This window comes from Fusarium fujikuroi, chromosome FFUJ_chr06 (assembly GCF_900079805.1).
Source record: "Fusarium fujikuroi IMI 58289 draft genome, chromosome FFUJ_chr06".
Lineage (NCBI taxonomy): Eukaryota > Fungi > Ascomycota > Sordariomycetes > Hypocreales > Nectriaceae > Fusarium > Fusarium fujikuroi.
In genome coordinates this window covers 1,123,504-1,137,649 of record NC_036627.1, presented here as the reverse complement: position 1 = coordinate 1,137,649, position 14,146 = coordinate 1,123,504, and the positions used below count along the sequence as shown (strand labels likewise).

The following is a 14,146-nucleotide window of genomic DNA, read 5'->3' as shown; positions in this document are numbered from 1 at the left end:
CTACTTGTCAAGCCTCACTTCACTGGCAAGATTCATGATTCACTGTCGCCCGTGCAAGACATCAAAACCAGCACCTCCTTCTACTCTCCCCATACTTCTTTCTTCTTCCTTCTAACACTACCATCTCACTCAAGTGATCTCTTGCTACTTGCCAGACCTCAACTTGCGAACGAGGTCCATGAATCACTGTTCCCACTCACTCGCCCTTACCAAGACATCAAACCCATCTCTTCCTTCTCCGCTCCTCATACTTCTTTCTTCTTCCTTTCAACATCCTCTCCCAAATTGAAGCTAACACTGTCGCGTTGTAACTCAATAGAACCCACCTCGCCCTTGGTGCCGTCATCGTCATGTCGACACTCGAGTATCGAACACCGCATGCGGTTGCGTCTACAAACCGCACGCTTCGAAACGCCTTCTCTGCCCTGAACATACGCTACTCGGGCGACGAGGAGGAGTCTGAGAGCGATGGCTCTCCCAGATGTAAGTATCTCCTTCTAGCACATTTGGCTCTTCTCCCTGTTCTGCTTTGGCTGCGAGCCCAGCGCAAGATCGTTTGATTTCTACCGAAAGCACACCGGCTTCTTGAGTTTTGTCTTCTCAGTATCATCTTATCTTTCATTTCTTCTGTTTCCTCTTCCTTCAGTTCGTTCTCCAGCGCGAAGCCGGACTTCTTTGTTTTATCGCTGGAGTCAATCTCCCAAGAGAAGATTGTCTCGCATGGCCCATTTCCTGGAACTCCTCTCATCTCTTTGTGTCACATTCAAGAGGAAAGACTACTGTTTCTACCCTTCCCCACCCCTCTCTGTCTTGCTTGTCCTTCGACGTGAAGTCGGTGTCTTTGTGGTATGATTTCTGGTGAAGGCACTCATTTGTCGCGCCAAATTTTTGAAATCCTTTCGTCTCCTTCTCGGTGCTTCGAAGAAGAAAGATCATCGCGCCTTCTTGGAGTGTTAGCAGCTACTCTTGTGGTGTCGTGGTAACTTCTGGGGATAACCCCTTTTCGTGTTTTCTGGAGAGCAAGCAGCTCAGGGGCTTTTCCCGAACAAGCTTCACTTTTCATTCTTTCCACCATTCCTGGAACAAGCAGATATACTAACAGAGTTCAGCCTCTCCTTCCCGACCGCTCGCAAGCTCCAAGAGGTAGTTACTGGTTTGAGGGCGAGTTCAAGTTGAAATTTGCTGACAGAAGTCCATAGCATGCCATCTTTGGTCCAGAATGACGATGTTGCCCAGCCTGAATACAGCTCTTACCCCTACAACAACCCTCATCAAGCTGGCCAAGACAACGTTGACTACCCTACGAACGTGGAGCCCGCCGCTCAGGTCGCGACGAACCAGGCACAGCCAGCACTCACTGGCAACTTCATGCCTGCGAGCGAGGTCGTTCGACCCATTTCCACTCTCCCGGCTAAAATGGGAGCCGTTGCCAACATCCATCGAGAGCTCGACGCTCAGTCTATTTATCCTGGAGATGCTTGTCTATTTGTGGCCAAGTGAGCAACTTGTTTCTTCGCAGTGTAATACATGTACTGACCTTGGGTCCAGCCTCCCTCAACACATCGATGATCTCACCCTGAGGGTTTCTCTTACCAAGCACTTTGCCAAGTTTGGTACAGTCTTCGTCAAGGTCAAGCGTGATCGCATCAGACACATGCCTATGGCCTTTGTTCAGTACACTGTGAGTTGACCATGATAGGCATCAGTTCTATTTGACACACGGTGAACTAACTTCTTATTAGCAAATCAAGCACGCCGATGTTGCGGTGCGCGAGGCTCGTGGAGATATCATCCATGGCCGTGCTATCCGAGTTGAGAAGTGCGGCGGAAACCGTACGTCCTTCCGGCAAAACCTTTATGTCTAGATACTAACTTCTAATAGTCTCCTACATCATCTGGCGTAAAGACACTCGCCCCGTTCACTCCAACGAAGCTCATTCTATTTTTTCTCGCTATGGACCAGTTAAGAAGGTCGAGATTCTCGACCATGATGCTCAGACCAAGCTCGCCGTTCCTCCCAGTCTTCGTATACTATACTCCAGATTTGACCCTAAACGTAACGTCATCCAGGTAAGTTCTATGCAAGACAACTCAATTAATTGTAGAGCTAATATAGTTTAAGGACGTCGGCCCCAACACGCCATTCGTCATTATGGCTTTCGATCCCAAGATGGTTCAGAAGCGTTCTGACCGCCCAGCCGACGATCAAACCTTCATGGAGATGTACGAAAAGGACTGTCGCTCAGTGTTCTTCGGCGGACTACCTCATTATGCTGACGAGGCCATGGTCTACCGACTGGCTGGCATCTGCGGCCATATTCGTTCTGTTGATCTACGAACTTCCCCTGACCAGGACGGTGGTCGTAAGCGACTCCCACCCATGAAATTGGTCTCAACTAACTGTTCCAGTCCCTCACCCTTGGTCATTCGTCGAGTACGACGAGTTTGATGTCCCTGACAGAGCCATGGAAGAATTTGTAAGTTCTTCCTTTGTCTTCCGTCGGGATCCGAGTGCGTACCGAATGTCTACTAACACCTGTCCTAAGAATGGCAAAGAAGTTGAAGGCTGTATCCTTCGGGTCGAACGAAAGAGAACCAAGCCCGCCCCCGAAGCTGTCGCTGTTCCTCAAGCCATCGGCACTCGGCTGCCCGACTCTGGCCCTCATTACCCCAACCCTGGTTTCCGTTTTCCCGACTCTGGTTCTCGCTTTCCCAATCCTGGCCCCTCCCGTGTTCCCGGCTCTGGTTCTTCCCGCATGCCTGGTAGTGTGGATGATGCTCGCTTGTATCCATCCCCTCTCCGTCCTGTTAAGCGTCCTCATCGTCGTTTTGACTCTCGCGTCGTCTCCGCGGCCGCTGCTCCGATGAACCACCGCCGCATGGTTTCGAGCACAGACTTGTCTCAAGAGGAGCAGGAGTTCCTTGAGAACCATCGTGTGGAGGACTTACTGAAGCCGGAGGACATACAACTCAGACCTTTACCCGTCCCGACCTTAACAGTCCCAGCTACCAGCTTAGATGAGGTCACTCCAGTTCAGTCTCCTGAAAAGTACCCTGTCGAGTCTGGTAACACAGTTCGTTTCGCTCCCTCTCCAAGCACCTTGCCATCTCATGCTGGGTCATCTCCTATTCCCCTTCAGATACCTGCTCCTCCTGCAGAGTTCAGCCCGCCGAACCTTCGGGCTTTCAAGGATCGTCTCGCTGCAGATGGACACTCGCGGGTTACGGCCTTTTCACCTGCTGCAGAACTTGCTGCGATACGGTGTGAGGTTGCTGCTGAAGACAAGGCCAACGGCAAGGGACACCGCCGTGCTGTTTCGATGTTTATCACCTCTACCTATCCACCTCCTGTTGACCTATCGGAGAGCGACGACAGCACCTGGCGCGAGAGTGGAAGCTCGCCAGACGAGCAGGGCATGCAGAAGAAGAAGAAGGCTAAGAGTGGCCTGATTCGACGTCGCCACCTATCTGAGGAGAACTTAAAGCGCAACCTATTATACCAGTCCAAATTCAAGAGCACCTTTACATCGGAGGAGACTATGCGCGGCAGATCTCTAACTCGCGAAACCGAGCAGCCTCGTGACAAGAGTGGCAAGTCTCGGAAGAGTGATGCCACTGAGCGAGTCCCCGAAGGACAGGTCGTCGTCGCCTCTCCGCAAGTCTCCGATGACCAGCCTATCGTTGCTGCTCAGCAGCAAACGTACCAGCCCGCCATGCCATATGCAAATATGGTCCCTCAATACCCTTCACCCATGCCGCCTATGGGTTATATGCCGATGCTGCCCCCAGCTATGCCTCCCGTCGCTGCTCCTGGTGGCTTTAACTATATGAACATACCTCAGCATCCTCATCTGCAGTTCAATGAGCCTATGCAGATATACCCAGGCCCATCTCACCATGGGTATGCAGGCCCAGGGCCATCCCAGGTGCAGTATCCTCCTCCTCCACAACCCGCCCCCATGTACCAAGGGCAACCTCAGGTGCCATTCCAGGGACACCACCAACGCGAGTATCACGAGCCCATGACTGTGTCTCAAGATGCTCGCAACCACCCATACCAAAGCCATGCTCGACCTCAGTACCAAGGTCGCCGCCATGCTTCATACGCGCATCCTCAGCAGATGCATTACCAGGGGAATTACAGCGGTACGTCCCACTCTAACTTCACTCCCCGGGGACCAAGAGAGTCCTACCACCAGAGCCGCCAGCGACAGGAAGCAGAGCGCTACCGTCGCTATAACTCTTAGATATCCAGACGTCCTGCCATGACCTCTATATCCAGGTACATAGTATATGGCCTCTTGGTGTTCAACTTCTCTCTGACCACCAAACCTTCTCCTCCGGCTCGACTTTTTTTTTGGCGCCTTTATTCGACCTTTCTGATCTTTTCTTTCGATTTCCCAGCTTGCAAGTGCTCTACACAGCTATATATCCATGCGAGCCTAGGAGCCTAGGCTCAGTCGCCATTTCCAAAGCTGGACCTGATTGCTCTTTGACGACTTTTTTTTGGTTCTCGAAAAGTTATATTCGCAACCAGCCACAGGTTTTTTAATTCCCCGCCAGACACATCACCGCACCAGCATGCTAGGCATGCCTTTCCCTGAACCACAGCACAAAGACAGACGACAGGATTTACAAGAGACATCACACCAATCATATCGGCTTGGATGCCCTTAGACAGAACAGATCTTCGACACGGCAGGGTTGGATGAGACTGGATTGCTTTCGGAACCATGGCCAGATACGAGAGACGAGGTGTCTGCGGTTTTCTCGTCTATGTACGGATTTGTTTACTTAACGGTTTCCTTTCATTTCCTTTCTTTCCTTTACTGTTCTTGATTTATATTGTCAAACCCCCTAGAAAAGCACACAAAAAAAGAGAATAAGGGAGCAATCTCACCAATGGGACTTTGTCCCACCAAACCTCTTGTCCCTCCCTGTACGTAATTGTGAATGAATGAATGAATGAGTGAGTGAGTGAGTGAATGAGTGATGATGTGACGATATGACTGAGACTGACAAAAAGGGCCGAAAGTTGCCACTTTCAATGACAGGCATGATATGATATGACATGACATGATGTCCCTCGGCCTTGACAGGTGTTGTCAAAATAAACTCAGCAAATGTTATTCTAAACTTGGGCTGGATCTATACCAAGTGGCCTATATGTTTTTGTCGTTCAGGAACAAGGTCCCTACTTTTCTTTCCTCCTCTAGGTCCCTCAGGTAGTTTCAGCGTCGGCCGATCATCCATCGTGGGCTGTGATCATGCGGTTTACAGTGGCCCAAGGATGCTACAGTGACCCCCACTCTCCGTAGTAAAAGCGACAAGCATTTGATGGCCCAGATTTCCTCTATGCAGTCAATTTGGCGATAGAACGTTACTAAATCGGGTGTAGAGGTTCTATTCCTACACTAACTAATCATCCCAGACCAAACCAGGAGCGACTTTTTTTTAATTGACTTATTTGCAATTTTTCTCGCTCTCTCTTCCTTCGTCTTCACTTACATCACGTCAATTCTCAACTAAAGGAACACAAGCGCATCTCGTCAACAAGAATCGTCAACTTGGAATTAACTCACAATGGGCTTTCCCTCGAACACGGCGTCCAATGCCGTCATCTATGTCACTTATGCCCTGTTCCTGTTTGTCTCCGATCTCGCTTACATTTTCGTATTGAAGCTAATCATCAGAACAGACTCATGGGAACTGGCATTGCTTGGAAGATGAGACATCAGTCAAAGGCCGATTTTCTTTCAGGAAACGGAACTCAGACGGGTCAGAAAATCCCCAGTTGCGAAGTGTTTGTGAGAGGCGGCAAGGCAACTCTGCTCCTCTACTCACAAACATCTCAATCTACAGCTCAAACAACACGGAACATAGGCTAACCACAGGAACAGCTTTCCCTTTGGCCCTCAACTTCATCGCCTCCGGTGAGTAGAGCCAAAAGAGCTCTTGCTACAACAACTCCGGAGCGGTGGCAAACTGTAACATGTCAGCAAAAACGAAGAATACAGCCTGTGAGACCTCGCACAGAGACTCCAGCCTGAAACTTCTCGGTCGAGTATATACCAGTCATAAGATGAACGAGCAGGTTCGTACATTGAAAGAAGATCTTCCTTCTCTCCCCCCTACCCCTCCTGAGATGCTCTCAGACTCTGTTGCTACTAACCCCATCCAGCTCAGTCGAGGTCACTCCCGACTGAGCTGGGTAACTCGAACTACCTGCTCCAGAGAGGCAATCTCGGGAGGCTGGGGGGAGAGGATGCGGCTCACTACGGGCGCTGAGTTGACGTATCGTCTGGATCCAACCTCGGAGCATGTTTGCGACGGCAGACATGTCTGTTCTTCTGGGGAGATCCTGGCGTGCGACGACGAAGCTGAGATTGTACCGTAAATACTCGATCAAGTTAATGCTTGCGTGGGAAAAGTGTTGCCGCTCCAATCTATCCCCTGCCCCCCTAATAACGTTGGAACGACAACTGACTCTTGTAGCTCTCGGATCCGGTATTCTCTTCTCGTACCCTGAGTTGGCCACTATTTCTGGTGTCCAGGGTATGATTGTCTACGCTCTTGCGTCGTCGCTGCCCATGCTCATCTTTGGATACCTCGGCCCTATCATCCGACGACGATGCCCTGAGGGGTTTGTCCTCACTGAGTGGACTCGCCAGCGATATGGTGTCATTACTATGCTGTACCTGAGCTTCATGTCTCTTGTGACCTTGTTCCTGTACATGGTTGGTGAGCTGTCGGCGATCGGACAGGTCGTTAATGCCATGACTGGTCTCAAACCTCTTCCGGTTATGATCGTTCAGTGCGCTGTCACAACCATCTATACCTGTGAGTTTCTCTGTGTTGCGGCCCTATGCCTTGTCTGACAATCTACAGCCCTCGGAGGATTCAGAATCTCGTTCATCACCGATGTTGCCCAAGGTACCATGGTCATCGGTCTCGTCATTATCGCCGCCATCACCATTGGCGCAAAGACTGAGATTCAGCGACCTCTCATTGAAGAGTCTGGTCTTACCAAGTCCAACCTCCTCGGCTGGCAGCTTCTGTACATCCTACCTGTTGCTGTCTTGACCAACGACTTCTTCCTATCTTCCTTCTGGCTCCGAACTTTCGCCTCCAAGACTGACAAGGATCTTCGAATTGGTACCACCATCGCCACGATCGTCATTCTGTGCATCCTCACTCTTGTTGGTTCCACTGGTCTGATCGCCGTTTGGTCTGGAGCTCTGTCTCTCGAGGACGCTGCTGGTTCTGGATCAGTGGCCTTCTTCGTGCTCCTCGAGACCCTTCCGAGCTGGGTTGTTGGCATTGTGCTTGTCATGGTCGTCACCATGAGCACAGCTGCCTTTGACAGTCTCCAGTCTGCTATGGTCTCCTCCGGCTCCAACGATCTCTTCCGCAACAAGCTCAACATCTGGTACATCCGTGCCTTTGTTGTAGTCATCATCATCCCGGTCATCGTCATTGCTCTCAAAGCCCCCTCCGTTCTTCAGATCTGGCTCATCACCGATCTCATCTCTGCCGCTACAATTCCCGTCTTGGTGATTGGTCTCGTCGATAAGTTTTACTGGTGGCGTGGCTTTGAGGTTGTTGTCGGTGGCCTTGGTGGTATCCTCACGGTCTTCATCTTTGGATGCATCTACTACGGTAACGCTCAGGAGGCCGGTGAGCTTCTCCTTGTGCAGAAGGGTCTCTATGGCAATGACTGGAGTGCCTTTGGCGCTTTTGTTGCTGCTCCTGTTGGAAGTATTCTCTGGGGCTGTGGTGCTCTCGCCCTCCGTCTTTCTTACCAGTACATGTCTGCTAAGATTCGAGGACATCGTTTTGATGCTCTTGATCGCCCCGTGGACCTTCGTCCTTCAAGCACCGAGGAGGATGTTCCCACTGAGAACCTCGTTTCTTCAACCCCTGGCAAGTTCTTTTAAAGGGGACACTAAGCAGATGCCTTTGGATTCTGTTGTGTCAAACAAGTTTGACAATCAATTGGGGGTTTGGTATAAGATTGGTTTCGCGGTTGGTTGGTTGGTTGGTTTGGCGAAAAGTAATCGATAGGTTAATCAAGAGGATTTACACCAGTATTTCAGCCTAAACCTAATTGTTCAACTCGGTAGTTCCCATGCTGCAACTTTTTTACAGACCTGCAGCACTAGCTCAGAACTTGCATAGCATGAGAATTACTATGTCTGCCAGCTTAATCATTTATTTTGTCCTGATAAAAACAGAGCCAGGATAGGCCGCTCTCTCCCCTAGTGAGAGCACTCAGTTTATATAATACACGCCAGGAATGCCACTGCCACAGCCTACTATAGTGGCCTCCCCAGTAATATAATCTAGTAGAAATACCACGACATAACATCAATAAAATAATCTGCTCTCGTATGGCTCTCGATGACACTGTCTTCAATATCACATTTTGTATCTGAATTTCCAAACATGCTCTCACTTGCACCATCACACACACCGGAAATTGATGTCTGGTCTGAATTGGAGAAGTACTTATACCGTCCGTTCGCCAGTCCCAATGCAAAGATATTCTAGAATATAGTACAACACATGCTCATCATATAATATACACTCTCAACATGTTCCCTCCTCCTCCTCCTCCTCCTCCTCCTCCTCCTCTGCTCACTAACATCATGAGCATTCCAGCGTATTTATACAATTTTGTACCTTTTTATTTTTTATTTCAGAGGCCCTTCCCATCCAGCTCGCTTGGCCTGCTCCCTGGTGATCCAATCCTGCTCCTCCTGGAATGCCTCTAGAGTTGTTGGAGAAATAGTTCCCCATATGCGCCATTGGCCAGCTTGGAATGTCTTCTCGCTGACCTGTCGTGAGACCACCACGTATTCGATCTTGTCCTGCACCTTTGTGCTTCCGGGGATGAGCTCGCCGGTGGCCTTCTTGTATTTCGCGACCTTTTGTGTGGAGGCAATCGCAACAACGGCCTGCTCTGTACTGTGCTCCTTGTCGTGAGGATTCACGTTGTGAACCTGGTGTGCCATCACACGAGGGTACGCCCATGTCGAATTGAGCTTGACCAACTCAAATGTGACACGCTCAGCGGGGTTTCGACGATCGATAGCGGCCATGAGCATCTTTCCGAACTGACCCAGACATAATTCGTTGACAGCAGCCTTGTCACCGGCAGCAAAAGCCCCGAGCATCTCTATGTACATGTTCTTCGCTGTAGGCGCAATCTTGCTTCGGGCGATCTTCCACTTGGGCCGTGTTGTCCAGTCGGGCATAGACTTGAGCTTCATTTGGAGGAGAGAGAAGTATTCGAATCCAAATTGTCGCAGTCGGTACCATGAGTAGTTGAATAGGTTGTTGGCACCGGAGGGGTATCGTGAGAACGGGAGAGAGACAAACGTGCCTTTCCGCTGTTAGTCTTGTCTCATGGTTCAGATTGCTTGTCTACAGCCTCAATTGGCGCATTGACAAGTCTCCGGTCCTAATAATCCTCATGGTAACTCACCAGGAAATAGAGGTCCACCGCCACCCTTGAAGTACTCATCGTTGGCCTTCTTCTGAATCGCCGACATCGATTGAGTATCCGTCTTCTTGGTATCCTTGTAAGCCGCCTTCTGCATCTCTCGCAGGATCTTTCCCTTTGAGGGCATCGAGTTGTATCGACATTGGACCTTCGCCGCTCCGAGAACGCTCTGGCGCAGAGCGGCCGGGCGTATCGCCTTTGCCGAGGAAAACATTGGCGAACCTTTTGTTGCGAATTTGCTAAACCGAGAGAATCGAGGCGTGGGAATAGTTTGTAGGGACACCCGGTGGTTACCCGCGGCGCAGGGTCATTATCGAGCTCGAGCTGGCTTCGGCAAACTAAACTACGTCTTCTGCCGTTGAAGAATTTCTTGGGTTTCTGGGCTGATGGCGGATCAAATATGCCCCGCTGACCGATGCCGGTGGTGAAAATGTGGGGGATCTCCAAGTTGAATTGAATCAATTGGCACATGCTAGACATGTGTAAATTATCAACATCCCCAGTTGCAGAACCGCAACTTTACAGCGACATCGCTGTTCCACGGCCTGAAACTCGACCAAAGGGCCAATTTTAGTCCCTTAACCGTTGCTGTTATTATATCTCATGTTATCGGACTCTCGGTGAGCCAATTGGGCTCCAGTAAACAGCTTGCGACAGCTTCAAACTCGATATCATCCCTAAACACCAAAATTACCCATCATGAGGGCCACACCGACGCTCCTCTCAAGAGGCTTCTTCGGCCGTAGTATGGATGAGCTCAGGCGGCGCACGCAAATAGGTAGACTTCACCCAAGCTTGACAATGTTTCGAAGCTAAATGATGCAGCTGTGAGCTTCGAGGCTATCAAAGGCGCTACACAGCCCAAGCCTCTTTACGAGTTCAACACCCCCGATAGTGTCCGCGACTGCATCGTCATGACTGACAAGACCATTGGCGGCTTCTCAGAGAGCAACTTTGACTTCCACAAGTCTACCGACGCCAACAACGACCCCAAGATACCCTCCGCATATGCCCGTTTTCATGGCAACATCTCTACTCGCCTCCCCTCCGACCGCCCCAATATCCAACGGACTGGCTTTGCCGGCTTCCGGTCTCCGGATCAAAGGCCAACCGCCTTCGGCCGTTCCATGTGGGATATTGATCCGTACATCTACCTGGCCCTGCGTGTCAAGTCAGATGGCCGCAGTTACTTTGTCAACTTACAAACCGAGAGTGTCGAACCATCAGATTTACATCAACATCGATTATTCCCTAAGCGCCCAGGCCAATGGGAAACAGTGCTCATAAAATGGAACGACTTTGTCAGGACGAATCACGGCTTTGTGGTGGAACCTCAGACTGAGATGCTTCGACAAAAAGTCTTGACCGTGGGTATTGGACTCACAGATCGTGTTGATGGTCCATTTGAGCTGTGTATCGAGAGAGCGTGGGCCACCAATGATCCCAGTGAGGTAGACGTGACAGAAGAACCCAAGGCTGAGACTGTGGCAGAGAGAGGCCAGCTAAGAAACAAGAAGGGCGAAAAAGTACGGTGGTAGACAAACAAACATTACTGGTGTCATATGGGGCATACAGCATAATTGCATGTGTATTCGTAAAGTTTCATGTTCTTGGATAAGAATCCTCTCTAGGACTGGTTGAAATATTACCCGTCTCTGTCTAAATAAATGGTATAATGAACTCCCATATTTCGTTTCTAGCCATACCAATGATTCATATTTGCCGTTACGTATGCCTACCCGTCAAGACTGAGTGATTCAGCAGTCTTCCGCAGTGACACGTACGCCGCAGCGTAATCTGCAGCCAGAACCATATCCCCAGTCAGCTTCATGATCATCGCCTTCTTTGCCATCATTTGGCATTGCATGTTGATGTCTTCGACACTTGAGTAATGATCAAAAGACTTTTGCACCGCTGCGAGAGCTTTCGTCATGTATTCCGATCGTTTGGCTGACTTGGGTTCGCATTTACCAGCAAGTCCCATGTTGGCATCGGCGAGGTAGCTGTAGAGCTGGGCTGTTAGACTCTCAGTCTCACACTCCAGGGAACGGGGTATGATAGCCAGCAGAAGCTGAGAGGCTGCTTCAAACTCCTTCAAAGAGACCAGAATATTCGACACGCAACCGATTGCTTGCCAGAGGCAGGGTATCAGACGAGCTCCCCACGATATGCTCGCTGCCCGCATTGCTGTCGTGAACCCTCTCTGCGGCCGGCCACATTTATCAAGAAGAGAGGCTTTGAGGAGCAAGAGTTTGACCTTGAGTACCACATCCTTCTTCTCGTTCTCTAACTGCGACATCATGCTGTCGACTTTTGCAAAGGCTGCTTGAAGATCTCCACGACGAGTGAGATAGTCAATGTGGAGGGTGTCCACCAAGAACGCCATATCTGGTTCTAGGTCATCCTTCTTCGATTGGAGGATCTGAGATAGAAGCCGTTCAGCTCCTTCAAGATTGTTGTGATGTAAGTCTCTTTTCAGCTTGATTACACCTCGATACTTGTGCCAGTACTGGCTGGGCTTCCAGGATCTCAGCGAATTATCCTCCAGGTCTTCCAGTTTAGTCATTGCATCGTCATATTTTCCCTCTGAAGCAAGTAATAAAGCTAGTCGACAAGTCAACTTCAGTTCATCATCGAAGATGGCATTACGAGCGTGGCATTTCAGGAAGACCTCGCAGGTTGCTGACGATAGGGTCGAGAGCCCAAGCCTGTCCCATAGAGCTGATGTGAGTGAAAGGTATGACCCAAACATGTTGTTCATGTTCCTCTCTACGATGATGTGAGAGCTTCGCACAATCGACTCAAAAGCCGTAGCCACACTGTCGCCACTCAGTAGCCCAAGTTTTGCTTCGCTGAGGAGGACTGAGCTCCAAAGCGTGAACATGCCTGTCTCTCTAGCCTTAACACGGAGAAAGGCCAAGCTTTCTTTGCCAGTACCGAGCAGGCTACTCGATTCCAAATTCTGGACGAGATCGGGATGGGCACGACCGAAATGGAAGAGCCAGTTCAAGGCAAAGTTGAGGCAAGTCATGTCTCGGTTCTCTCTCGCTGTCGACACGGTTTCAAGCATGGCTGCTACAGCTTCTTTATAACAACCAAAGTCGGCTTGCAAAACAGCCAAGTTCATCAACGCGTATTGGTAGAACAGGCGATCTCTATTCTGCATGGTGTAGTCAAAGTAACGGTGTAAATAGTCGAATGCAGTGGGGTAGTCTCCAGCTCTCCATGCATCGAGAAATCTGCCCCACGTTAGCCGGAAGATTCATGGGTGTTAATGAGAGATAGCGTACTTGAGATAGTGTGTGAGACTGGGAATGAGATAGCTGTCGTTAAGTAGATCATGAAATTGATGACGGATTTCGAGGGGTATCCTGTTTCCAAATTCTAACTGTGTCAGCACGCAAGATCATATGAGTTTGACAATGACTGACTCTGCATCTGCTCGATTTGGAACTCCAGGAGACTCTCGATGTCATCTGTGCTCACAGGGAGCGATCCACTTTGGTCTCCTGTGAGCATATCACCGTACGCCACTGAGGCCAAGTCCATAACACTCTTGAGGTCCCAATCTTCCTGCTCGCCCACCAATAGAACATTGTCGAAACTCAGCCGTCCGAAGCCTGGGATCTTGCGCTTAAGATAAGGGGCTGTTGGTTGTCGATATCGCACAAATTGCTTCCATAGCTCTGTACAGTCGTGGAAGCGTAATCGCTGATACTCAAGTCGCGATCTGCGCACAAAAGCCCCAAAGGGAGAGTTCGCCGAGAGCTTGATGCCTTCTTCCTCTTCCACCGGCTGGCCCAACTCAGCCAGTCTCTTGCGTTCCTCCTTGGTTTTGGCCAGCAAGCCGGATAGGTTGTCGAAGAAGTTGTGCAGTGCATCCAATGAGTTGATATTCCATAGTTTACCCAAGAACTGATCCCATAACCTCCGTCCAGGCATGCCCATGAGAAAGGGATAGCTCCCAAGAAGCTTCTCAAACTCTTTGATGCTTATGACGAGGCTGACGGTTTTCTCTGCCTTGCTCCATCTTTCGGACTGATCTGCGGATGTTTTTGGAGAAGAATGATCCATGAAATGAGAGGTGACAAAGGAGAGCACTGGAAGGATAGCATCACTTGGTACAGCTCCTTCAACGTAGAGCTCTATGAGAGCGAGAAGGCCAATCTTGGCCGGGTTGAGATAGCGAGCCATTTTGAGGCGGAACCAATCACACTGTTATAGCGAGTAATGGCAAATGATGAAGATGCAAACAGTCATAGAGTGAGAAGGGGTCAAGAAAGCGCCCTTCAAGTCGGCACCAAGACGCGCCTGTCGAATTGTTAACAGATTAGATCAGTCCTGCTCAGATAAAATCTAGCTACCTTAGTAGTATTCTGAGCTTCCCATCTGAGTCAGCAACTCCCATTCGATGAGGCTATCAATAGTTGCCTTTCGGTTGGCGCATTTGGTTGTACGTAGAGTGTTTCGTTACTGGCGTTTGTTGTTTGGCCGGGGCATCTTCGGAGTATCCGTGTCAAGGTGACTTTAAGTGGGATGACAAAATCTCAATTGGTGGGCATGTATCACGACCTCCAAAGCAGAAGAGTCGGAATACGCTGAATAAAAAGGATTCTAATCATACTAGTCCAACACTGATGC

At 49.9% G+C, this 14,146-nt stretch overlaps 5 protein-coding genes; 3 read left to right on the top strand and 2 right to left on the bottom strand.

Annotated features, from left to right (window-relative positions):
* Positions 1-350: 350 nt before the first annotated feature.
* FFUJ_05692 (uncharacterized protein) lies at positions 351-4,247 on the top strand (the record flags this gene model as incomplete). XM_023578932.1 has 9 exons in its annotated part: positions 351-483; positions 1,110-1,143; positions 1,200-1,496; positions 1,549-1,681; positions 1,743-1,833; positions 1,883-2,070; positions 2,123-2,363; positions 2,410-2,477; positions 2,547-4,247. The coding sequence occupies 9 exons, from the start codon at positions 351-353 to the stop codon at positions 4,245-4,247; spliced, it is 2,886 nt and encodes a 961-aa protein (XP_023431857.1).
* Positions 4,248-5,583: 1,336 nt separating this feature from the next.
* FFUJ_05691 (uncharacterized protein) lies at positions 5,584-7,937 on the top strand (the record flags this gene model as incomplete). XM_023578931.1 has 5 exons in its annotated part: positions 5,584-5,645; positions 5,699-5,803; positions 5,863-5,933; positions 6,496-6,840; positions 6,889-7,937. The coding sequence occupies 5 exons, from the start codon at positions 5,584-5,586 to the stop codon at positions 7,935-7,937; spliced, it is 1,632 nt and encodes a 543-aa protein (XP_023431856.1).
* A 756-nt stretch (positions 7,938-8,693) lies between these two features.
* FFUJ_05690 (uncharacterized protein) lies at positions 8,694-9,719 on the bottom strand (the record flags this gene model as incomplete). XM_023578930.1 has 2 exons in its annotated part: positions 8,694-9,385; positions 9,488-9,719. 2 exons carry the CDS (start codon positions 9,717-9,719, stop codon positions 8,694-8,696), a joined length of 924 nt encoding a protein of 307 aa, XP_023431855.1.
* Positions 9,720-10,204: 485 nt separating this feature from the next.
* FFUJ_05689 (probable complex I intermediate-associated protein CIA30 precursor, mitochondrial) lies at positions 10,205-11,043 on the top strand (the record flags this gene model as incomplete). XM_023578929.1 has 2 exons in its annotated part: positions 10,205-10,283; positions 10,331-11,043. The coding sequence occupies 2 exons, from the start codon at positions 10,205-10,207 to the stop codon at positions 11,041-11,043; spliced, it is 792 nt and encodes a 263-aa protein (XP_023431854.1).
* Positions 11,044-11,240: 197 nt separating this feature from the next.
* Positions 11,241-13,699, bottom strand: FFUJ_05688 (related to anaphase-promoting complex subunit 5; the record flags this gene model as incomplete). XM_023578927.1 has 3 exons in its annotated part: positions 11,241-12,744; positions 12,796-12,889; positions 12,937-13,699. 3 exons carry the CDS (start codon positions 13,697-13,699, stop codon positions 11,241-11,243), a joined length of 2,361 nt encoding a protein of 786 aa, XP_023431853.1.
* Positions 13,700-14,146: the final 447 nt, after the last annotated feature.